Genomic DNA, 24,678 nt, shown 5'->3' with positions numbered 1-24,678 from the left:
AACAGAAGCAACTTGACAATGGCTCCCTGAATTGTAAATATCACTTCCTTGCTCATCACAACCTGACTATGGCACCATCCAAGCTCATGGCTAAGGTAATTGAATAATGACTTTGACTAAAATAGAGTGGATATAGATTGGCCCAGACTTAGGCAAGCCAATGCTTAATGTGGAAGCACAATTTGCAATTTTTGAGATAGCAGTCTATTTAGATTTTGAACTGTGTAAGACAGGCTGAAAGCAACCATTTTTGTTTGATAGACCTTGAGGCATTCATTGCTTCTTAGCTGGGTGGCAGAGGAAGACAAATTGGCTAAAGGGCTAAGTAAAAACCAAAAGAACTGTGGATGCTGGTAATCAGAAACAAAAATAAAAATCACTTGAAAGGCTGATTTTGAGGCCAGTTCTGAGGAAGGATCACTGGACCTGAAACATTAACTCTGATTTCTCTCTGCAGATGCTGCCAAACCTGCTGAGGTTTTCCAGAAATCTCTGTTTTGTTGCGCTAAACGACTGCTATACTGAACGAAGCCCACAACATGCTGTGCCATTCGAGGGAGGCAGTAGGCAGAATGGTAATGTCACTGGACTAGTAATCCAGTGACCCAGGCTAATGTTCTTAGGTCAAGCGTTAGAATTCAATCATAGAAAATGGCAAAATTTGAATTCAATAAAATCTGCCTTTAAAAGCCAGTCTAATGGCAACCATGTAGGCATTGTTGATTGTTGTACAAATCCAACTGATTGTCGAATGCCCTTTGGGGAAGGAGATCTGCTGTCTTTATCTCGTCTTGTCTAAATGGGATTCGAGACCCACAATAACATGGCTTGTTTAACTGCCCCCTGAAATGGCTCAAACAAGATATCCAATAGAAGGGCAAATGAAGATGGACAGCAAATGATGGTCTTCACAGCAATGTCTGCATCCGATTAACAAAAAAGCAAAACAAAGGAGTTTTCACTCGGTCCCACACCCTTTCTGCAAAGTCCACCCGCTCCAACTATTCAACCAGAGAAGCCATCACGGCTCCTGAATTCTGATCTCCAAGTTTTCAATCCTTCACTTAAAAAAAGAGAATCTTCAACTAAGTAATGTGCCTGTAATGATCTTAGAGACTGATCTTACTTCCATCTTTATAAGTAACTTTTATCCCTGCTCACTTGAGATCTTTGTATCTGTATTCTAGATAACAACTTTATTACTTTTTACTTAGTAATTTGAAGCAATTATGTAATAAATAGCATTTATCTCATGCAAGAAGTTGCGATGTTGGTTATTTTTAAATTTGAACACACAAATTTGTAATTCATGGACCACTCGGAGAACATTCATGATGTGACAGCTGAAACATTATTGTATGTGCTAGGTATCAGATCCTGACTCGATGCTCCGGTGAAGTCCCTGGGTTGTTTTATTACATTAAAAGTGCTAATATTAATATACGTTGATGTTTTAAATATTTTTAATCAATCTATTCACTGACTCAAAGATAGTGTTGCACACTGCTAGAGCAGGTGGAATGTGAACCCAGGCCTCTTGACTCAGAGGTAGTGACATTACAGTGTCACAAAAGTTTTTAGAATTCTTTATTTTTTTAAAATATCTTATTGCATTGAGCCCTATTTGTCAGGACCATGCATCAAACAATCATTTATGCAATGCTTGATTTTCCATCCCATTATTGGAAATATCCATGCGGTCTTGAAGGAAAAATCTATTAATTTACCAAATTGTACCAGGCAAATTGTTTGCTTTGGCAGAAATCAAATAGCAATCAAAATAGGAAATTATAAACATATGAATTAAAAGCAGGAGTATGTCCCTTCGGTCTTCTCTACCATTGGTCTCAACTCTACTTTCCTGTCAGCCTGCTTACCCTCTGACCTCCTTGTTGATCAAGAGTCTATCTAATTTAGGCTTAAAAATATTCAATCATCCTACTTCCACTACTTTCGGGCTAAGATTCTTCCATTAAATACAACATTCTGAGAGAAAAATAATCTCCTCATTTCTACCTCAAATGACAGGCCCCTAATGATTAAACCAGTTCTAATCTCATTTTATAAAGGAAACGTCCCTTCGGCATCTACCTATTTTTCACCTCAGGAATATATATGTGTCAATAAGATCACATCTCAATCTTCTAAATTTCAATACATGCAGGCCAAAACTGTCTATTTTTCCCCATGACATGGTCCTTCATCCTAGAAATCAGTTAAGTGAATGTTCTATGCACTGTTTCTAATACACTCATATCATTTCTTAAATACAGGGACTAAACCTGTGCACAACACTTCAGGTGTAGTCACCAAAGGCTTACATAATTCTAGCAAAACCTACTATTTTATACTGATTTCCCCTTGCAATTAACAACATTGTATTTGTCTTAATCACTTGCTGTACCTTCATAGTATTTGTAATGTGTGCACTAGGACACCTTGATCCCTCTGTACAGTTCTGCAGCCTCAGACTATTTCAAATAACATGTGGCTGCCAAAATAGGCAAGTTCACATTTTCCCACATTTTACTTCATTGTCTGATTTTTTTTTGTTGATTTACACAAAGGGAGATAGATAGGTTATGTCCTCTTCACAACTTGCTTTGTATTGTCAGCAAACATATATTCAATCCCTTCATCCAAGTCGTTGATATAGATTGTAAATAGTTGAGGCCACAGGGACTATTTTAACCCTTAAATGAGGCAATTTTAGATAACTAGTCTTGAGAAGTGGTATCAGTTTAACATTCAAATAAATGGACAGAGCAAAACAAAAGAACAAATGGACTTTTCATATTTCAAACCATACAGAACCAGAAAAAAATCATTCTGATCCTTCAGATTAACCCTTGTGCCATAAACAGTACATAATTATCCATTGAATTTCTCATCAAATGCCTGTGCAATTCCCCTTAAAATTATTGACAATAATCGAACTCAGGCACTTCCATTTGTAATCCTTTCCAAACATTCACCACTTTGTGAAGTTGTCTTTTTCTCTTAATTAGGTTCACTTTTTCACAGAAAGCAATTCAAAATTCTTTTACAACATAAATGGATTGGATCCCAAGTTGTGTACTATTGTGTCTATCCGTTGACTCAACCAAGAAATGAACAGCTGAAATCCAACAAAGACAGTGAAGCCTGAATTACAGGGCAGGCTTCAGGTTCAAATTCATAGCCCCACTGGATTTAGTGAGTTAAGCACACAGTCACCTCACTTGTTACAGCCCCTCAATTGCTCCAGCTGTTCTAAATTTGAACCCACTGGAAAGACAGAAAGAAGAATGCGGGACGATCCCACACACTCACCAGCTGGAACCACTTTAACTTCTGAGAACAGCAAGTGGTGAATAAAAGAAAAATGAGGCAAGGAGAGAGAGAAAATGAGTCAGTTTTTTCCCCTCAGTCACAGACAGTTCAGCACTTTAAATACATTTTCGACAAAGACTTAATGGTCACATGTAGACATTAAATGTGTTTTCCCAACACGCCTGGAACAAGTTAGAATAAGTGACCTGTCTCCTTTACAGGCCTCTAGGCTCCCTTCAGGTTACTGTACTCTACAAAGCTCTGTGCTGCATATTGCCAGCACACAGTTGGTGTCAGTGGAAGTATAATTCAACAATTTCCAATGCAAATTGGTTTTCAGTCAGATGTATTTGTCCATTCTTATGACGTGGACTTAGTGATACCCATCTAGTCTTAATAAAAACCAAAAGAACTATAGATGCTATAAATCAGGAACAAAAACAAAGTTGCTGGAAAGCTCAGCAGATCTGGCAGCATCTGTGAAGAAGGGTCACCAAACATGAAGCGTTAACTCTTTTTTCCTTCACAGGTGCTGCTTTTCCAGCAACTTTGTTTTTGTTCCACCTAGTCTTGGTTAACTTGAAAGTTTTGTGTCAAGTTATTGGACACTACTTTAAGAATCTCCTTAATTTTACTGTGCTAGTGAGTTAGTAAAATATCACACATGGATTTGAGGTGAACTAGTTCCTTCAAAAGAAGCAAGAGAAAGCATTTTCAGCTCCTGGGGAAGCTATGGATCAAGAATACACATTTTAACTCAGTCACCATGTTCTTCTGGATTAGTGATACTTATCTGCACTTCAATACCAAGTGGCCTGTTGTGAATTAGTAATATTATATTCTGTTACCATGTAGTGAAGTGACACCCAAAGCTTTAATCCATTCTTACACAAATGTGCAAGTGTTTTTTCATTGTTGTTTCCAAATAAGTCAAATTCATGCAAGTTCCCTTGCATATTGGATTTCTAAATAAATAAAGCCATTAATAGACCTGGAAATGTAACTGAAGGAAAATTAGAAAAACCCATGAATTACATTTTTTTCAAAAACTTGACCTAGAAATTCAATGGGGCCATGACTCTTTGGGCACATAAAGATCCCAAATGACAATCAGGGCAGGGTAGGATGCTTTTTGGACGGTCATTATGGACTTGATGGGCTGAATGGCCCGCTTCACACTGTAGGGATTCTATGATTCTGATTATGTATGTTGGCAAAGGTATAAAGTGTCAGGCTTATGTCTGAAAAGCCATTGTCTATTTATCAAAAGACATTCAAATAGTCCTTTAGTAGTACAGAATTTGAATATTGATGAAAAAAGACACAGTCAAAGCTTTTAGTCTTGCATTCTTCAGGATAATATCTAAGTAAAGGGAAAACAACATTTATACTGTATGAAGGGGAGGGCAGTTGCTTTGAAAAAAATATGATTGGTTGAGGTGTTGCCATGGAGAATGCGCCAGTCAATTATGCCTGCCCGTTCCCCCCAGAGTCTACACCAGGAAGGTTGAAATTGATTGGTAAAGGCATTGTCCTTAGAACTGAGCTAGGCAATGACTGTCACCTATTTTGCCAAGTTAATACAATTGCTGTGTGAGTGCATGTTCTTTCTGTTTGCAAACATTTCTGTGTAAACCCTATTCATAGCTTCTCATACATATAAGTGTGCCACACTGTTGAGTTTGACTGACGATCCTAAATTGGCCATGAAACAACATATCCCATCAATGTTTTCGAATAAGCAATATACTGATCCAGCCTGCTTGCAAAATGTACAACACTGTTCAAAATTAGATGTGATTCAGCAGCTAGAGCAATATTCCTGAGTGTGTGATGAATTATACTGACACATTAGATTTGTCAACATTTAGGTTGCCATTCATGAACTTATGTAGCTTATCTTTATATGTATAAATGCCACTAACAGGATAAAATCCTAAAATGGGTAGCACTCAGAAGACCATTCAGTTTATCAAGTCTAAGCTGGCTCTCTCCAGGAATAACTCAGACAGTCCCACTCCTCTGCCCTTTCCCCATAACCCTGAAAATCTTCTCTCTTCAGGTGCTCAACCAATTTCCTTTTGAATGCCACAACTCAGAATGGTTCCACTGTACTTAAGCAATACTTTCCAAATTCTAATTTCTCACTCTGTAAAACAAAAAGCTTGTTAAATCACCTTTGCTTCTCTTGCCAATAACCTCAAATTGACATCTTTTTGATCCATCCATTGAAAATAACAGTTTCTTTCTAGCTACTCTGCCCAGATGCTTTGTGTGTTTGAACACCTTTATCATATGTCTCAAACTTCTCCTCCTTTAAGATAATATGATATGGAGGTGCCGGTGTTGGACTGGAGTGGACAAGGTCAAAAATCACACGACACCAGGTTATAGTCCAACAGGTTTATTTGAAAACACTAGCTTTCCAAACTCTGCTCCTTCAGGTGTAGTTTAGAAGAGGAAGTACATTGACACTGAATTTAAAAGCAGAAAGGTAACAAATGGCTCGCTGACAGCCTCCAGTTGAATCCTTAATTAGTTGGAAAGGAAATGCAGGTTTCTGTTGATTAAAATGCAAATCCCGGGATTTCTTTCAGCCATTGCCCTGAGCTAATTAAAGGTTTTATCAATGTGTACAACAGGTGACATCTCAGGTCAGACAATGCATTTTAGGTGTGAAGCCTTGGTTAGAATCTGTCTGTGCTTTAACTTGGAGCCAGGTTGTTTTTTTAAACAAGATAGAATGTATCTGCAAATACACAGACATGGAATAATTCACCTCATAGATTCATATGCGCACGCGTGTGTGTGTGTGTGTGTGTGTGTGTGTGTGTGAGAGATAGAGTGTGAGGGAGTACATGTGTGTGTGTGTGAGAGAGAGAGGGTCTGTGTGAATGTACATGCAAGTGTGTTTGTGTGACAGAATGTGTGTGTGCGTTTGTGTGTATGTGAGTGTGTGAGAGTTTATAGTGTGATGGGATCAGCTGTAGCATGACACGAACCCAAGATCACAATGGAGGCGACACTCATGAAAACCAAACTTGGCTATCAGCCTCTGCTCAGCGATTCTGCATTGTTGCGTATCTCAAAGTGCACCTTGGAGGACGTTTACCCAAAGATCGAAGGCTGAATGTCCTTGACTTCTGAAGTGTTCCCCGACTAGGAGGAAATACTCCTGTCTGACTATTGTTGCGCGGTGTCCATTCATCTGCTGTCATAGTGTCTGCGTGGTTTCACCAGTTTACCATGCCTTGGGGCATCCTTGCCTGCAGTGTATGGGATAGACAACATAGGCTGAGTCACATGAGTATCTATTGTGCATGTGGTGGGTGATGTTCCCACGTGTGATGGTATTATCCATGTCGAAGATCTGATATGTCTTGCAGATGTTGCCGTGACAAGGTTGTGGTTGATGTTGTGCTGAAGTCTGGGTAGTTCACTGCAAGCAATGGTATATTTAAGGTTTGGCATGGGGAAGATCGTGGTGGGGTGCTCATCATCATCAAAGAACATGGCATAGTTTCTCCATTCCCAGGAAGTTCTGGATGATGAAGGGTACCTTACTGGTCATATCCCATGTTTGTCTTCTGAGGAGGTCGTTACGGTTTTTCACTGTGTCAGCATTGAAGGACATCTGCATAAGAATGGGATATGACGCTCAACTCATCAATCGCCTGTTCGGGCAAGCCACAGCAAAAAACCATAATTACAATAGAATACGACCAATAGCATACCCTAAGTCATCCAGTGTGTTGCAGCCTTCAACCCATTATCGATGACAACGAGCACCTCACCAAAATCTTCCCTACTCCACTTCTCACCTTCAAATAACTGCCAAACCTTAAGCAAAACTTTGTTCACAGCAAACTACTCAACCTCCAGGACAACATTGACCACAACCCTGCCATGGCAATCTCTGCAAGATATGTCAGATCATCAACAATGATACCACCATCACATATGGGAACACTACCCACTATGTACACGACAGATGTGACTCGGCCAATGTTATCCATCTCATACGCTGCAGACAAGAATGCCCCGAGGCGTGGTACATTGGCGAGACTATGCAGATGCTATGACAACGGATGAATGGACAATGTGCAACAATCACCAGGCAGGGGTGTTCCTTCCCATTGGGGAGCACTTCAGCGGGCAAGGACATGCGACCTCGGATCTTTAAGTAAATGTCCTCCAAGGCAGATTTTGAAATACATAACAACACAGAGGCTGAGACCCAAGTTTGGCAGCCATGAGGGCAGCCTCAACTGTGATCTTGGGTTCATGTCTTGCTGCAGGTAACCCCATCATACTATATACTCTCTCTCATACACAACATACATGGACGCGCACATACATATACACACACACACTGTCCCTCTCACACAAACAAGCTTACACTCACACAGACCCTTTCTCACACACACATACATTCCCTCACATTCACTCATTCTTTCTCAAAACACACACACTCACCCACATGTACACATACACATGCTGTCGCACAAACACACTTACACACACATACTCGCACACTCACACAGACCCTCTTTCATTCACACACCCACACACACACACACACACACACCACATTTTTAGGGTTGTTACCTTTCTGCTTATAAATTTTGAGTCAGTGTACTTCCTGTTCCACACCATACCTGAGGACGGAGCAGAGAGCTTTGAAAGCTAGCGTTTTCAAACAAACCTGTTGGACTATAAAAACCAGTTCTGAGGAAGGGCCACTGGACCCAAAATTTTAACTCTGATTTTTTCTTCACAGATGCTGCTGCACCTGCTGAGCTTTTACAGCAATTTCTGTTTTTGTACCTGTTGGACTACAACTTGTGTTGTGTGATTTTTGACCTGAAGAGAACAACCTTAGCATCTACATTAAATGCAATTAACTGCAGTCTCTTATGGCTGGAACCATTGTCATAATTTTTTTCTATTTTCTGTACCCTCTCCAAAGTCTTCACTTTTCTAAGGTACAGTGCCCAAAATTGGGCACAACATTCCAGCTGAGTCGGAAAAGTTTCTTATGACTCACCTCCGATACTCCTTCCAATATCTAACCACTCTCTGGATAAACACGTTTCTCCCTGAATCCATCCTAGATTTATTGATGACTCATTTTACTTTAGCCTCCAGTTCTGGCCTCTTTCACAAAAACAAAACCATATCCACTTTGCAAATGATTCAAAGCTGCAAAGAAGGTATGCAACGAAGACTGTACAGAGGGATGTGAATTGGATGAATAAACTGCGAAGATGCTAAGTAGAGCAAAATGCAGAAGTGAAACTTTGAAATAATGATAGGAAGAAAGGAAAAGGTGAGATTCATAGGGATTTGGTTGCTCTTGGACACAAATCTTAAAAAAAATTAATCTGCAAATACTGCAAGCAATTTTACATGCAAGTGCTGTAATAAATTATATTGCAAGTGGTTTTTAAGTGTAGAAGTAACAAAAGTTTCTGCTATTGTGCATGGCATTGGTGAGGCCACACCTGGAGTGCTGTGTATGTTTTGGTCTCCTGCCTATGAAAGGGTTCTACCAACATTAGAGACAGAATAACAAATGTTCGCTAAAATTTATTCTTCCTGGTACGAGAGGTTTCCCCAGTGCTGGGATGTTGAGTTGATTGGAGAATCCTTGATCATCCTCCATTTTACACTCCACAGGCCCTTAAAGGGTCAACATCATTCCTTAGATAAGAGCTTGTGTATGGATTTCCTGCACTTGTTCTGATTGCTGGGGTGGCTTGAAAAATAATTTTAGGGAGTATCATTTCCTGCCTGGAGCTTGGTTTATCTTTTGTTTTTGCCTCAGGTGTTAGGGTAAGGAGAGACTCTAGTCATTTTCTGACCCTTACATTGCAGGACAGGCTTGATGAACTTTTAGTAAGCTTGTAATAATACTTCTTCATTTACATACTAACTTTGCCATGGTTTTCTCATTTTAAGAACATAACAAATTACAGAGCTAGATGCCCTTGTCTATATATTTTTCACATACACAGGCAGGTTAAAGCCACGGTTTCTTACCACATTGGTATTTAGTTCTGCTGCAACACTGCCCCTTTGTCTATGTTGCCTGTGTCGATGCCTCAGGTTATACACAAGTAGGATAAATGCGACAATAAGGAGGAGGAGTAATACGCCAATGATTCCTCCCAACAATCCCATTTCCTTAGAGCTGTGCTTCCTGCTTCCTTTGGGGAGTCCAGTTGGAACTACAAAATAACAGGAGAAACATGTCATTGGATCACATAATTTGATAAAATTTAGTGGTCTGGGTGCAAAGGACCTTACATGGGGAAACATCTGTGTTTTTTTCATTTCTATGCAAGATTTGGTTAATTTTCATAAAGTCCTCACTGTCATGGGAGTACGTTTATCACTCAGCCCAATTTTGAGCTCAGCCACAACACTGTGGAACAGCCAGATCCACAGTTGGAGGATGAGAAATAAGTAATTGTTGGTCTTCAGTTCTCAGCCATCCAATGAAGATTTAGTTTATAAATATAAGTATCAAAGAAAATAAAGTCATCATAGTCCCAATAAGTTGCTCTTTTATTAGAGAAAGACAACTGGTGTTGAACTTACCCTGACTGTCACCACACCTCAGGTGAGGGGTGAGGTTAAGAAGGCATGACCTTCATGGTAACTTCAGGCAATGCAGGAATTTCACCTGCCCTGTTAGTATCACTGTGCATCACAAACCAGCCATGCAACCAACTGAGGTAATACACTGCAGGATTTGCTATGGGTTGTGATAGAACTCTCTGATTGGATTTAAATATCTGGTCTTTTGTGTCCTTTGGACCTACATTACCAAGGTGGGGGGTCTCAGGCCTGCTACACACCATACTGCAGGCCTTCCCAAAGTGAACTGCATGCCAAAGTTTGGGCATCATGAGGTCTGGATCATAATGGCTATGTATTCCTACCAAATAAATTGCTGCAAGTCAGTTTAAATCCATGCATTTCTTTGAAGTTATCAGCATGGCCTAAAAGTTGACATCTACCAGTCTGTCATCTGCAAGGTGCACTGCATTAAATCATAAAGTTTTTTTTGATAGCACCTTCCAAACCTCTACCACCTGGAAGGACAAATTTATTTAAAATCACAGGCTTTCGGAGTGCTGCTCCTTAATCAGGTGACACTTCACCTGATGAACGAGCAGCGCTCTGAAACTTTGTGACTTTAAATAAACCTATTGGACTATAACCCAGTATCATGTGACTTCTGACTTTGTCCTCCCCAGCCCAACACTGGCATCTTCACATCATAGAAGGACAAGAGCAGCACATGCATGGGAACAATGCCACCTGGAAAAGAAATGACCAAGGTCTATCTAGTTTGCATTCTACCATCCTACTCATCACATGTGACAACAGTAATGGAGTTGTTGACTAATCATAAAAGATAAACTTATATATCAAACAATCTGTAACAGAATTAATATGAGATGAGGAATACTTCAGTAATTGAGAGGTTTGAGCACTGTAGTTCCAGAGTTGCCTGTTTCTCCCAGGCTTCGTACACTCTCCACAGTTAATGATTTGGGATGATTACTAAGCTAATGCTGCTTTAGTGTAATCATTGAGGAGAGATTGATAGTTTTGTTGATAGGCTTACCTGGCTGACTTGAGTGAAGAACTTCAACATTGACCTTGGTGCTGACCGTGTCCCCTGAATCATTATCGGATCCAACAATCTGTGCACATAGGTCAAATTTTAGTACCTCTTTTGGAATGAAAAATGAAAAGCATTTGAGAAAACATTGTGAAAATTCATTCTGCTGACAGTGAATCAGTGCTGTAATAATTCAGGACAGTACTTGAGACATAAAGAAGGAGCAAAGAAGGAATTTTCCACATCAAGGTCTGTTGGCACACAAAAGGGGCTGATGATAGTGCCAAGTCAGTCAGAGTAATGATGGTAATTAGAGAGACACTTCGAAGAAAATGTTAAACTAGGAATGGAAAGGATCACCAGTAAAGGTTTGAAATGGATTGCTAGGCCACTTCAGAAAGCAGTTTAGAGCCAACATAGTCACATATGGACCAGGCAATAAACAGATGGCAGGTTACCTTCTCTGAAGGGCATCAGGAAACTATCTAGATTTTTATGACAAATCCCAGTAATTACATGGGATAGAATCTTATTGAGGCATTGGGAGTCTCTATAGAGACCCAATGAGAGACCCACATTACCTGTTTTCAGGAAGGCCTACCCTGTCACAACCAATAAGGCAGTGGTGAGGTCATAGGTGAACCTTCCCTTGGAATCAAGATGCTGAAGGCCTACTGAGAACAGATGGCCAATCAGAGACAGCCAGTTCTTCTGCTACAGAATGAATAAAGTTTTACTTTTTCCGAAGTCTTGCTACCCCCATGTCTGAATATTCTGCCAAACTTCACCCTTACCTGCAGCATGTACTTTTCATGCGCATGCAGTCGATTAGTTCGAGCAAGTAGGAGACCTTCCTGTGTGATCTGGTATAGCTGTGTGTGATTGGACTGATTTTTCAGGGTGTAGATAAGTTTTGGGTTTCTGCCCTAGGGTAACACAAGGGCACAAAATCAGGTGGAGGCATTTATATCAATCTTGTACATTTGATCTTTTCCACTGCTCCCTATGTACACATTTCAGTTATATTCCATTCTTACAACATAAGAACATAAGGGCTAGCAGCAGGAGTAGGCAACTCTTGAGCCTGCTCTGCCATTTAATATAATCATAGGTGATTTCATCCTGGCCTTAACTCCACTTGCCTGCCTGCTCTCCATAACCCTTCAGCCTAAGGGTTAAAAATCTATCGCCTCATTTAATTTATTCAATAACCCAGCATCCACCAACTCTGTGGTAGTGAATTTCATAGATTCAGGACCCACTGACAAAAGTTATTTCTCCCCAGTTCTATTTTACATTTGCTCCAGCTTACCCTAAAACTATAACCTCTTGTTCTAGATTGTCCTACATGAGGATACCTTAATTAGATGTCCTCTGATTCTTTTAAACTCCAGACAATATAGGCCTGATCTGCTCAATCTCAAAATAAACCCCTCATCTCTGGAATCAATCTAGTGAACCTCCTCTGAACTGAAATACAACTATATTCTGTTGTGACTAGAATGAGTTACTGCTGGGTAGACCTCATAGAATAGGAGTTCTGAGTTTCCTGAATGGGGGCTATTAACCTGGTCCAATCAGAGATTCCTGGCTGAAGGATAGAAACAGGAGCGTCAGGGGTTCTGTTCACCCTCACAGCCGGCTATGAGCCAGCTGGGTCAGAGTCATCTACTATGCACATGTAGATAAAGGGTGACATGTTGACAGGATACCGACCTTCGTGAAGTTATTTCGCATGCGTCCTTGTGTAAAGGGACAAAAATTGTACAGAATACTCCAGGTGAGGTCTCACTAATGTCTTGTACAACTATCAAGCTCATTTAGCCTAAGAGGGAATACACCCTGACCGGCGAACTTCTTTGATCATTATCTTGATGAGATGAATTATGTTGACTAATTCATATGTTAAGCACATATGAATTAGAAGCTGGGACAGGACATTCAGCTCCTTGATCTTGTTCATCCTCCTGGCAAGATCATGACTGATTTGATTGCCATCTCAAATTTTTCTTCTACTTACAAATTCTACTTACCTGCCTAAAAATTTTGGACTTGCTCATGAATTAAGGATCTGTCTAACTCAACCTTAAAAATAATCGATGCCATTTCCTCAGCTGGTTGCTGGGAAAGAGAATTCAAGGAGTACGAACCTTTGAGAGAAATAAATTCACGTCTCCATTTTAAATAGGATACCCATTAAGATCTATATGGTGTTCCCTCCTGTTAGGGAAAATGTCCTTTCAGCCTCCATCCTGTCAAGTCTCCCAGGAGATCTCATATCAATAAAATCTGGGTAATAGATCCATGGTGAAGGAAAATATTTATCTACTTTGCCTTTCAAAGCTGATTCTTTTTCCACTGTTTTCTCAGATAGCCCATGGCATAAAATAAAATTCTAAACTCCACCTTCACTCTTTTGAATCTTGTTAAATTTACCTATCACCTACCAAGGAAAATAGTTTTCCTGATTTCCTTTATGAAACCTCTTTTATTTATCCAGACTTTGGATCTCCTAACCTTCTTGGATCTAAAGAAAACAGCCTCAGAATCTCTAGTATCCCTTCATATCTGAACCCTCTCATCTTTGGTCTCAAAGAGTTATACAGCGTAGAAACAGACACTTTGGTCCAGCCAATCCATGCCAACCACAATCCCAAATTAAACTGTCCCACCTGCCTGTGCTTGGCCCATATATCTCCAACATTTCTTATTTGTGCACTTATCCAAATGTCTTTTAAATGTTGTTACTGTACCCACACCCACCACTTCCTCCGAAAGTTCATTCCGGATGCGAACCATTGTGTAAAACACTTGCGCCTCATGTCTTTTTACAATCTTTCTTCTCCCACCTTAAAAATATGTCGCCAGTCTTGAAATTCCCCACCCTGGGGAAAAGATGCTTGCCATTCATCTTATCCATACCCCTCATAATTTTATAAACCTCCATAAGGCCATCACTCAACCTCCCATGCTCTAGTGAAAAATGTTCCAGCCTCTCCTTATAATTCAAACCCTTCTTGCAAATAATCAGAGGTCTATCTGTATTTGTTGTCTTCCTCTCCTTCAAAAGGCACCCTTGATTATTTGAGGATCACTGAATCATGGCTTACTCTGTGATGTTGGTAGAGGACAGGGTGAGGAGGCAGGCCCAGATTTACCTCAGCTGTAATGGCAATCGAACTCCACAAAATTAGTGTTATTCTAAACAACATGCTAGCTGTTTCACCAACAGAGTAAAACCTCATGTTCCCGCCTGACCACCTCCCATCCTTTCATTGTTTAAAACACAACTGGATCAGAGAACCCAAACATCTGAATTCAAGAGAACATACACTAAATATATTGCTAGTTATCCCTTTAAACTCTGGTACCATTCTGGTCTTTCTGCTCTGTACCTCTATCCCTTCCCCTCAAATGTGATTTTTCCTGAGGTATGAAGGCAAAAACACAGCACTGCATTTCATAACAAGGAAAAAGCTTGTATGGTTATGGAGAAGGGAGAACGTGACTAGGTGGACAGCTCTTTCAAAGGACTACTGTGGGAATTAAGGGCCAAATGGCCTCCTCCTATCCTAAGACTCCATAAGAGATGAGGCCTGATCAAGTCTCTGTACAACTGAAGCATACACTTTATCACTTGTTCACTTTTGATATTTCAGCATTTTTGAGATGAATATCAGGTAAGACACTGGGACAATGCCTCTGCTCTCTTCAAATAGTGTGTCAGATCATTTGCATCCACCTCAGTAAGTAGAGAGCACCTTAGTTTAATTTCTCTTCATTACCTTCAGCAATGGAAAGATGAGGGAATGAGGGAGGATAGATGAAAAACAAACATGATTTTTAACTCACATTTTTGAAATCTTGATCCACTGCTTTCACTAATAAGGGTTTATTTCCATAAGTGACTACCAGGGCGAAAGGGGTAGGTTGCTCCTGAACAAATCCTTTATACTCGATCTTGTTAAACCGTGGCCGATGACGATTCTGGATCAGGACGTGAATCAACACCTTAGTCACTGTGTATTTGCTAGGGTCATCCACTTGAGAGGCCTGGAGAAAAAAACATCAGAGTATCCCAGCTGTGCTCACCCCAGTGCCATAACGACACTGTTCCTTTTATTATTTTCTGCTTACTCCTGCAATAGAAGTCAGTCCCAGAAGAAGCGATAATATGGTAGCGAATAGCCAAACAGCATTATGTACTGAAATACCTATCCTTGAGAATCCTGGATAATCTGACTGGGATAAGGGAAAGAGATCACAGAATCCTACAGAATCCCTAGAGTGTGGAAACAGGCCTTTTGGCCCAACAAATCCATACCAGCCCTCGGAGCATCCCACCCAGAGCCATCCCACTATAACCCACCTAATCTACTCACCCCTGAACACTACAGGCAATTTAGCATGGCCAATCCACCTAGCCTGCACATCTTTGGACTGTGGGAGGAAACCAGAGCACCCGGAGGAAACCTGTGCAGACACGGGGAGAATGTACAAACTCCGCACAGACAGTTACCCAAGGCTGGAATCAAACCTGGGTCCCTGGCGCTGTGAGGCTGCACTGCTAACCACTGAGCCACCGTGCCACCCAGGTGCACTGAGCACTCGTATTTTGAGTGCCCCTGCCTCCATTCAAAATATATTGATGTCTACCTTTATTTATGTCTCCCTATGTCTACCCTATCAAACCACTTTGTAAATGTAGTTATGTCTATCAGGTAACTAGGCTTCTCTTTTCTAGAGAAGGCAATCGCAGCCTGGTCATACTGTTCTGATAATTATATCCAGGCAATTCTGGTCTGAACCATGTAAACCACTTTTTAATTTTACAGAAAAGAACTGTGTGCAGCACTTTAAATAGGATCAATAGAAGATCCAGTGTGGATTTAACATGGTTTCTTTGCTTTTCAAAGTATGAACTCGTAGATAAGTAATGGCAGGCACCCAGTACAAACAAAAGGCAACGTTCCTTTTGTGATTCTGCCCAGTGACTTCTAAGTGTCAATCGTGGATTTTAGGTTTGAGCAGCCTTGATTGCAGTGTGGAGTTATCTGTCAATGATCATTGTCAAAGCTCACACTTGAAGAACAGTTGATTGATTCATGTACAAAAGGGTCTTTATTGCCCATGGAAGCAAACCTAACAAGACCTTCAGGACAAGCAGGACTGTGTAGAAAGGAGGAATGGAAAGAGGTTATTAATTTATCCAGAGCCATTTTCCACTGCTTTGATCCATTTCTGACTGCACAGTTGAAGGAGGGAGGGCTATTTCTGGGCTATTCTGCAACAGATAGTGTCCAGTATATGAAGTTGGCCTCCTCCTATCCTCCTAAGGGAGGGATTGGGCAGAATGGCTAGTTAATTCATTGTCACAGTGATATATTTTATTTTGATGTGTACTATGGCTGACTCTACTTTCTTTACCATGATTGTCAGAGAGAATGATGGATTTTGTTCATAGCTCCGGACTGGCCACCTCATCATTATCGCTCCAGTAATATTGCTGATTTCAAATCTGCCATTATCGTCACCTGCAGGAGAGATAACAGTGAAACAACAGTGGCATTCTCCTGCTGACCTCAATCCCAACTCTCCTGCTAATCCTCACCAGAACACCCCAGTGATATCCACACGGGTGCTTTTCCACAGACCCCTGTTTTGCTCTCCTACCAATTCCATGCCAGATCCCCAGCTAATGTCCCAGCCCCATTTTTCTCTTTAACCTCCCAATTCCACTGAGAGCCGCTACCCGCCCCACACCCCCCCACCCCGAACACCCATCTAGCTCTCACACTAATAGCTCCCTTCTCAGGTTACTAGATTTTCTATCACATTGTCTATACTCAGTATAAGGCTTTCATACCCTCTCTTATCCACCCCACCGTCAATGGTATCATATGGTGAGATTTTTATTTGTTGCTTTACTTCAAGCTAGAGATTAGCTATTTGAATTGATTTGTTAATCTTTTAGAGTTTGGACCTTCAAGGATCGAGTATAAAACTGGTGTCTGAAGTCCTTTGTCTCCATCCTCTGCTAATATGGAGCCTGGGGAGAGTTGGAGAGCATGAAACTGTAATAGAAAAAAAACTGAAATAAGTAAAATTTGAGAATCTTGTATGTTTTAATAAGGCCACCCCTCATTCTTACGAATTGTAATGAATAAGGGCCTAACCTGTTTAGCCATTCTTGAAAAGTCAACCCCTTCATCCCAGGAATCAGCAAAGTGAATCACTATTAAACTGCTCCATCCTTTCCTAAATACAAGCACCAGAATTGTATGCAGTATTCCAGGACCAACACTGTTCAGTTGTAGCAAGATTTCCCTATTTTAAAAATCCAACCCCAAGCAATAAGGCCCAAAATTCAATTTACTTTATTAATTACTTGTTGTACCTGCTTGCTAAAGTTTTGTGTTTCTTACATAAGAACACCCAGATTCCTTTGCACTGACCTTTTTGGAGTCTCTGTCTATTTGAATACCAGCCTCCATTTTGATTCTCCTCACCACAGTATCTGATATCACACTTTCCAACATCAAATTCTATCTGCCAAGCTTTTGTCCACTCACTCAACCTATCTATGGCCATGTGCAGATTTCTAACATTATCATCACAACATGCCCTCCCTTCTATTTTTGTATCATCTAAAAGTTTGGATACATAATATTCTGCTACCTGCTTCAGGTCATTAATATTGTTAATCAATAATTGTGGCTCTAAGCACTGATCCATGGGGCATTCCATTAGTTACAACTTTCCAATCTGAAAAAGACCTACTAATGCTGGCTGTCTGTCTTCTTGTGTGTTAACCGATCCTCAATCCATGTGAATACATTATTCCCAACACAATGAACTCCTATCCTGTGCAATAATGTTTTATGTGGCACCTCAGCAAATACTTTCCAGGAAAAATGCCTCTTACCGGTAGCCTTGCCTCTGTGACATTTCCTGTGTAGATTGGATTGACACAAATCCTGGATGCTCCATGTGACAGGAAATTGCAGGGAAGGAATCTTGGGTATTGGTCATCCCCATCTAATACATTGATGGTAATTTTCGCTGTTGTGTTGTATTTCTCTTTAGTATTCACTTCCTGTGTAATAGGCACTGTTAGATTAGTGCAGGAAATGCTAAATTACTGACGTTGACACAGCTGATCAGGGAAGGATGTGATAGTAGCATCATAACAACAAAGTGATCTGGACAGTAAAAAGGAGCCTGAGATTTCCTCACAATGATTCTTGTTTCTTCACTGTATATCTCGTAAAGTTATGATTGTGAAGCTGGAACCATTCCAAGAATATTCCAGGCAAGTTATAATTAATGATGAAATTAAAAACCCTGATGATAATGTGAATGATCTTTCCCCAGTTCCAATTCTCCCATCTCTTCCTCTTCAGTTTTTCTCTTTTTGTTCTGTTCTCTCTCTCTTTCTTCTCTCCTTTTTCTGTCACTTCACTCATCCCTTGCACATTTTTCTTTCCTTCACACTCTTTTCTTCTTGTCACTGTCTTTTTTTGAAAAACAGTACTGCTGCCCTTTATTCTATCAATTCTCTGCATCTGCTATTTCCAAGTTAAAGTATTCAATCCACTCGGATCTTTACTGTGTGAGAATTTCGATTCCCTGTATCAACTCCTATTGCAATGCACTCTTAGCCTACCCTTGCTATAGATTTCCTTCATTCATTCCTTCTTGTATTAATAGGATTTTTGATTTATCTACTCTCCTAACCTTTACAAAACATGCTGGTATTTGAATAGTCTTGGTCTATCTTTCAGATTGATGATGGGTTTCCGTAGAATCTTAGCTTTTAATCTGCTTCAAATCAGCTAATCCCTCATAAACCATCCAGAGGTGGAAAGGTCTCAAATCAATTAGAATTGGATCCAAAATTAATCTTAAAAATAAACAGACCACTGGGCTTGGGGATAACATGGTGTGAAGCTGGATGAGCACAGTAGGCCAAGCAGCATCAGAGGGGCAGGAAAGTTTGACGTTTCGGGTCGAGACCCTTCTTCAGAAATTTCAGAAGGGTCTCAACCCGAAACATCAAACTTTCCTGCCCCTCTGATGCTGCTTGGCCCGCTGTGTTCATCCAGCTTCACACCGTGTTATCTCAGATTCTCCAGTATGGGCTGTTCCTACTATCTCTGGGCTTGGGGAGGCCAGATTTCTCTGCAGTTTTCTATTGTTTCTAAGGTACACATTTCATCAGAGCTATCACCTCTCTCAATCTCAGTATCACCATGAATATCACTGCTGTTACCTCACTGTCACTGCAAATGTCACTTCTGCTGTTTCAGTAACAACAAGGATATTACCCACAATATTGAAATCGTCCTGCACATACCAGCCTCAATATCTCAATATTATAGCAGATAGCAAATATGGTATCTCATACTCAATATCATCCATTAATTCAAACTCATTACAGATATCACCACCATTGCTGCAAAATCATGGCACTATCACAATCATTGTCTTAGTATCATTATGGCTATAACCCAACTATCTCAGCCTCAGCATAGAATTTATCTCCAGAATCAGAGTGTCACTTTGAATGTCAGCCCTACCATCCGAGGCTCCTTAATTGTAGTTTCTGTCTGTTAAGATACTGCAGGCAAAGTGTCATCAAAAGAAAAAGCACAATGTAAAAATGAGTTTCCATACCATGGCATAAACTATCAGCTCCAATTCCTTTTTCACCTCAAAGTCTAGTTGCTGGGCCAAATGGACCTTTCCACTGCTTGGTAAGTTGATTATGAAGAATTCTGCATCACTCTACAACAAAAGGACGGAGTTTGAAAAGAACAATAGGCTTCACTCATCCATCAGCAGGTGAGGAGACAGTAAGAAGCTTCTCATCTGATACACAACTGTTTCCTCCCCCCACCTCTATTTTCTCTCTATCTTGCTTTCTCTATCTATTGCAACATTTTAGCCTCTGCATCTTTGATTTTGCTATAACCATTGATCCTTTCAGTCTCTGCTCTTTCTCTTCTTGAACTGTTACAAACTCTTGCTTACATTTGCCAGCCACACAACCCCTTACCAATGTATATTTTCTTCTCTCTTTTATTTTGAAGCAAAAACTCCATACGCTATCTCCTATTCCTTCAGGGCTCTCCTAGATCTTAAAGAGTGGAGTCATTCCCTCTTCCAGTCTATTCTTTCACACTAACTATCATATTAGGAGTGGGATCACCTTACTATTTTTATTGATTCCTCTAATTAATGCTCTACCTGTCTCCCCCTTCTGGCTTCACTACCCTTTGGCTATGATTTAAACTAGAATCCCCATGATGACTTCGATAACCAGCTAGAGATTTCAGGTCTGGGAGATAGGGGAGGTGAAAGTAGACATGAATTAGGTGAACAGCTGACAGTTCCACAGGCACCTCAGCCATCTTCAAAAAATGAATTTCAGGCAACTTGTCAGCAGTAGCTTGACAATGGACACTGGGATTGAGGGGAGTGATAAGAGTTGGAGGCGGTAAGGGTCGGGTGTGGAGCAACAAAAGTGTTGGGACAATTTGGAGTACTACTACGGAATCGTGTTATTTCTTGAAGATATCCCTCCAATTGACATATGCTGTCAAATGCGAAAGGAAGCTGGTTTAGCTCCTGCTGCATGAAGTCCAATTTCTCAGAGCAGATGTATTGCTTATTCAGGGTGCTTGAAAGATGGGTTTACTTTGATAACTGGTAAAATATCTTTTAGCTTTCTTTTGGGCATAGGACACTGATCTTGAAAATTGCCCCTTATGCCCACATTTTATGCTCCTAACCAATGTGTTCCAACCCCTACTCTTACATTGTTTCCTGCCCCTACTTTAATAGCACAAGAATGATATGCAGGGAGTATAGCCAGTCCTTACATCTCTTCCATTTTCATTGGTAGATGCTCCAGAGTCAACTAGACCATCGTTCTCAGTGCCAACCCTCTAATCCAACTTCTTAGAGCTTTCTGCCTCCTTTTAGCTGTGGCTGAACTAGACTGAGAACCAAACACAATTTAGGGAACAGATTGCCACAGATTGCAACGTAATGTGTAATATACTAACTAAACCATACGCACTAGCCTGACTACATGTAGGTAGGCATATTTAAATAAAGGGGTTATGATGTAGTATTTTCTGATGCCCAAATTTATGCCAGTTATGCCATTTTTATTAACATAAAATAATCTTCCAACATTGCTAGGCCATACCTTGTGGAATTAAACAACAGGCACCAATTTAAAGACCCACAGAAGGTGCAAAGGGTCTATGTGTTATTGCATTTCTTCGCTGGAAACTGAAAGAAAACTCAAAATCATTTTACCCATGCTCACACCCCTTTAGGAGGGAGATTGGGGTGAATCACACCTGCACAATGGCCTGGGTGACTTTGTTCATTAGGGTAAAGATTCTATGCCATCACCTGTTTGAAAAAGATAATCAACCTACTCCTCAACAGGACAAAAGTGTGGAGCTGGATGAACACAGCAGGCCAAGCAGCATCTTAGGAGCACAAAAGCTGACGTTTCAGGCCTAGACTGTTGAAGGGTCTAGGCCCGAAACGTCAGCTTTTGTGCTCCTGAGATGCTGCTTGGCCTGCTGTGTTCATCCAGCCTCACACTTTGTCATCTCGGATTCTCCGGCATCTGCAGTTCCCATTATTTCTCTTCTCCACAGGACGGTTGTTTCAATTGCAACTCTTTCGCTTCCACCTACCGATGCGCCATCAATCATGTAGATGAGGTCATCCCCGTCCCTGTCATGTGCTTGTAGTGTGAAGACAACATTGCCGACTGGCGTGAACTGTAAATGTGGGGGAAGGAACAATAAAAACAGTTTAAAAATGCTCCTGAAAGTTGGGTGGTTTAAAATCAAAAAAATGTCAGAGAGTAAATGGTATTTGGTTAGAAGGGAATCTTTCTTATGGAATCTTGAAGAAGATTAAAACAACAAACTTGAATTTATATATAATGAATAGTATGAATTTATATTTCATGACCAAAGACACTTTGCACTCAATTTAGTTCAGATTAAAATGTATGCTCTGTTGCAATATAGTAGCTAAATTGAGCACTGCATTTTCTCACAAATGGTAAGGAAATCATAATGCTATCTTGTTTAATCATGGTGAATGAGGAAAAATATTGGCCAGGAGAATTTCCTTGCCCTACATCTAAATGATGCCATGGGATTTTCAGCATCCACCTAAGAGCTCAGATGGAGCCTTGACATTACACTCTCAGTTGAAAGTCAGCACTCTGAAAGGTGCAGCACTGTTTCAGCCCTCCCTCAGAATTACTCCCCACCACAATAAGCACTGGAAATCAAATTTCGCAATTCTGGTGAAGTCATAACGGTTAAAGCTTTGTTATAAAATACAGGATTCCCCAATTTGCCTCTGGATCCCTTCACTGATTTACAGGAGATACAGGACAACCGCTTCATACTTCTAAATATTCTCTAACTTATTCGGGAAAATCCAACATTGCTAGGCCATACCTCCAGTTGTACATACCCCTCAGCTCCAACTCATCTGCAAACTTTGTTGCAGTTATTGTTTGAACAAGTAGCTATGACAAGTATCAGGTTCCTTGCTTCTAAAAACTGCAATAATCCTTCCATAAGCACGGTGGCTCAGTGGTTAGCACTGCAGCCTCACAGCACCAGGAACCTGGATTCAATTCCAGGTGCACAGGTCTGTGCAGAGTTTGCACATTCTCCCCATGTCTGCGTGGGTTTCCTCCGGGTGCTCCGGTTTCCTCCCACAGTCCAAAGATGTGCAGGCTAGGTCGATCAGCCATGCTAAATTGCCCATAGTGTTGAGGGGTGTGTGGGTTATCGGGGGATGGGTCTGGGTGGGGTGCTTCAAGGGGCGGTGTGGACAGGCTGAAGGCCCTGTTTCCACACTGTAGGGATTCTAACCTAATCCTTGTTTTAAAACAATTCTTTTTCCATTTCAGACCACAACTAAAAATACAGAAAATTAAATAGACATGTTCTTTACAAAGGGCCAAACTGGATTATCTGCTCAAATCTGAGCATGGACAAGTCTAGTCTCTAAGGTGAATGTAAAAGTTTCCTGTGGGATCTTTCAGTCCACAAATTGGCTATTGCAGTAACTACACTTCAAGGAATTACTACACTGGTTATAAATGGCTGAGGACTTTCCTGAGGTTGCAAAGGGTGCTTGATAAATGCAAGACCTTCTTCTTTAATATATGAGACATCAGTCAGTCTCTCACCTCACTGATGTTGACTTGCTGAACATTTTCTTTAAGGAACATTGGTGGATTGTCATTTTCATTAAGTACCTGCACCACTAGCCTGTACTGGATCTGCAAACGGACAAAAACATATACTTACTGTTGAAGTTATAGGTGGAGAAACATAAACATTTGAGTGAAAGTCAACAACACAATCAAATCTACATCTAACTTTCTATCCACCTTTCTCCAATGTTTCACTTCTTTCCTATGGAACTGCCATCATGAGTTATTGGGATCTAAACGTTCTCTTTGAAAACATGGTGGAACTTGATTTTGTAGATAGTTTTAGAGCGACTTGGACAGCTAATTGAGGATGATGATACTAACAGTGTTATAGACAAAGTGAGGGACATGGGATTAAGCAGAGTAACTCCAGAGAGTTAACACAGATTTGATGGGCTGAATAGCATCTTTCTGTGCTGGAACTTTCTCTTCTATGAATTAAGACTGTCCCAACCTTGATGGAAGAGTGCACAGTAAATCAAGATGCCTTATTCTACAAGTGTTCATAAATGTGAAATGTGACCAGTTTACTCACTATGATGGTTAATGCCTAACTTTGATCACTATCTAAGATGAAAGAAACTTTAACTGAGTTCCATCAATGAATAGGAAAACAAACCTTATTTTCTAACAAACCTATCCTCTAACATTTGGCAAGAATTAATTCTTAATTATTAACGTGCACAGTTAAACTACTCCGTCTTTAAATCCAAACATGCACGCATTCATTCATAAATGGGATGGACAAGAGAGGCCAGGCAAAATAAAAACCAAAAGAACTGTGGATGCTGTAAATCAGGAATAAAAACAGAAGTTGCTGGAAAAGCTCAGCAGGTCAGGCAGAATGTGTGAAGGAAAAATCAGAGTTAACATTTCGGGTCAAGTGACCCTTCCTCAGAAGTGGGAACTCAAATGTAATGGAGGATGATATAGGAAAAGGGATCAAAGTCTGTGAACCAAAGGTCCAAATTGAAAAGAGTGGAATGAGAGAACTTTTTCAGGTTTTGGCAATGATATTGCATTGCTTTCAATCAACATGGTCCTCGATTCAATAGCTGGTCAGTTTGATAGGTCGAGATTCAAGTTAATGGTTTTTTTTCTTGGCAAGGTTTATGATTATTATTTCTTTTCACACAGAGGGAGAGAAAGAGAGAGAGAGAAAAGATCTCGCTTGCAGACTTTTTGGAGGTCTTAGTCCAACTGGTGTCTCCCTTCTCAATTCTCAGTGACCAACTGCTACATAGAACCAATCCAAATGCTATTTCTGAGCAGTTTATTTATCTTCAACACTAAAACACTTGGAACTGTCATAAAATTGAGATCCAGCTTCTTTAAAAAAAAATGCCCTGTAAAATAAGTAAATGACCATATTGTTACACTTTTCCTTTGAGTTGTAATAAAAAAAACTTGTTCATTCTCTGCTATAAAGCAGCTTCAAACTTCTATTTTTCAGTTT

General features: G+C 40.4%; 1 protein-coding gene across 4 annotated transcripts in view; it reads right to left on the bottom strand.

The window, feature by feature from the left end:
* cdhr5-rs (cadherin-related family member 5, related sequence) overlaps positions 1-24,678 on the bottom strand; it is a 43,919-nt gene that overhangs the window by 7,472 nt on the left and 11,769 nt on the right. For 2 of the 4 annotated variants that reach the window (XM_048554478.2, XM_048554482.2), the window contains 11 exons: positions 23,196-23,288; positions 21,670-21,756; positions 19,625-19,735; positions 17,874-18,044; positions 16,932-17,022; positions 16,376-16,482; positions 14,801-15,001; positions 11,743-11,874; positions 10,952-11,030; positions 9,355-9,542; positions 3,313-3,333 (listed from right to left, as the gene is read on the bottom strand). In XM_048554478.2, the coding sequence (XP_048410435.1) occupies positions 3,313-3,333; positions 9,355-9,542; positions 10,952-11,030; positions 11,743-11,874; positions 14,801-15,001; positions 16,376-16,482; positions 16,932-17,022; positions 17,874-18,044; positions 19,625-19,735; positions 21,670-21,756; positions 23,196-23,288 (1,281 nt within the window). The remainder of the gene's footprint in view (positions 1-3,312; positions 3,334-9,354; positions 9,543-10,951; positions 11,031-11,742; positions 11,875-14,800; positions 15,002-16,375; positions 16,483-16,931; positions 17,023-17,873; positions 18,045-19,624; positions 19,736-21,669; positions 21,757-23,195; positions 23,289-24,678) is intronic. The other 2 variants (XM_048554479.2, XM_048554480.2) reach the window with 2 other exon arrangements.

The sequence above is a fragment of the Stegostoma tigrinum genome, chromosome 25 (assembly GCF_030684315.1).
Source record: "Stegostoma tigrinum isolate sSteTig4 chromosome 25, sSteTig4.hap1, whole genome shotgun sequence".
NCBI lineage: Eukaryota > Metazoa > Chordata > Chondrichthyes > Orectolobiformes > Stegostomatidae > Stegostoma > Stegostoma tigrinum.
Note: the sequence above shows the minus strand (reverse complement) of the source record. Positions and strands in the feature narration are given on the sequence as shown.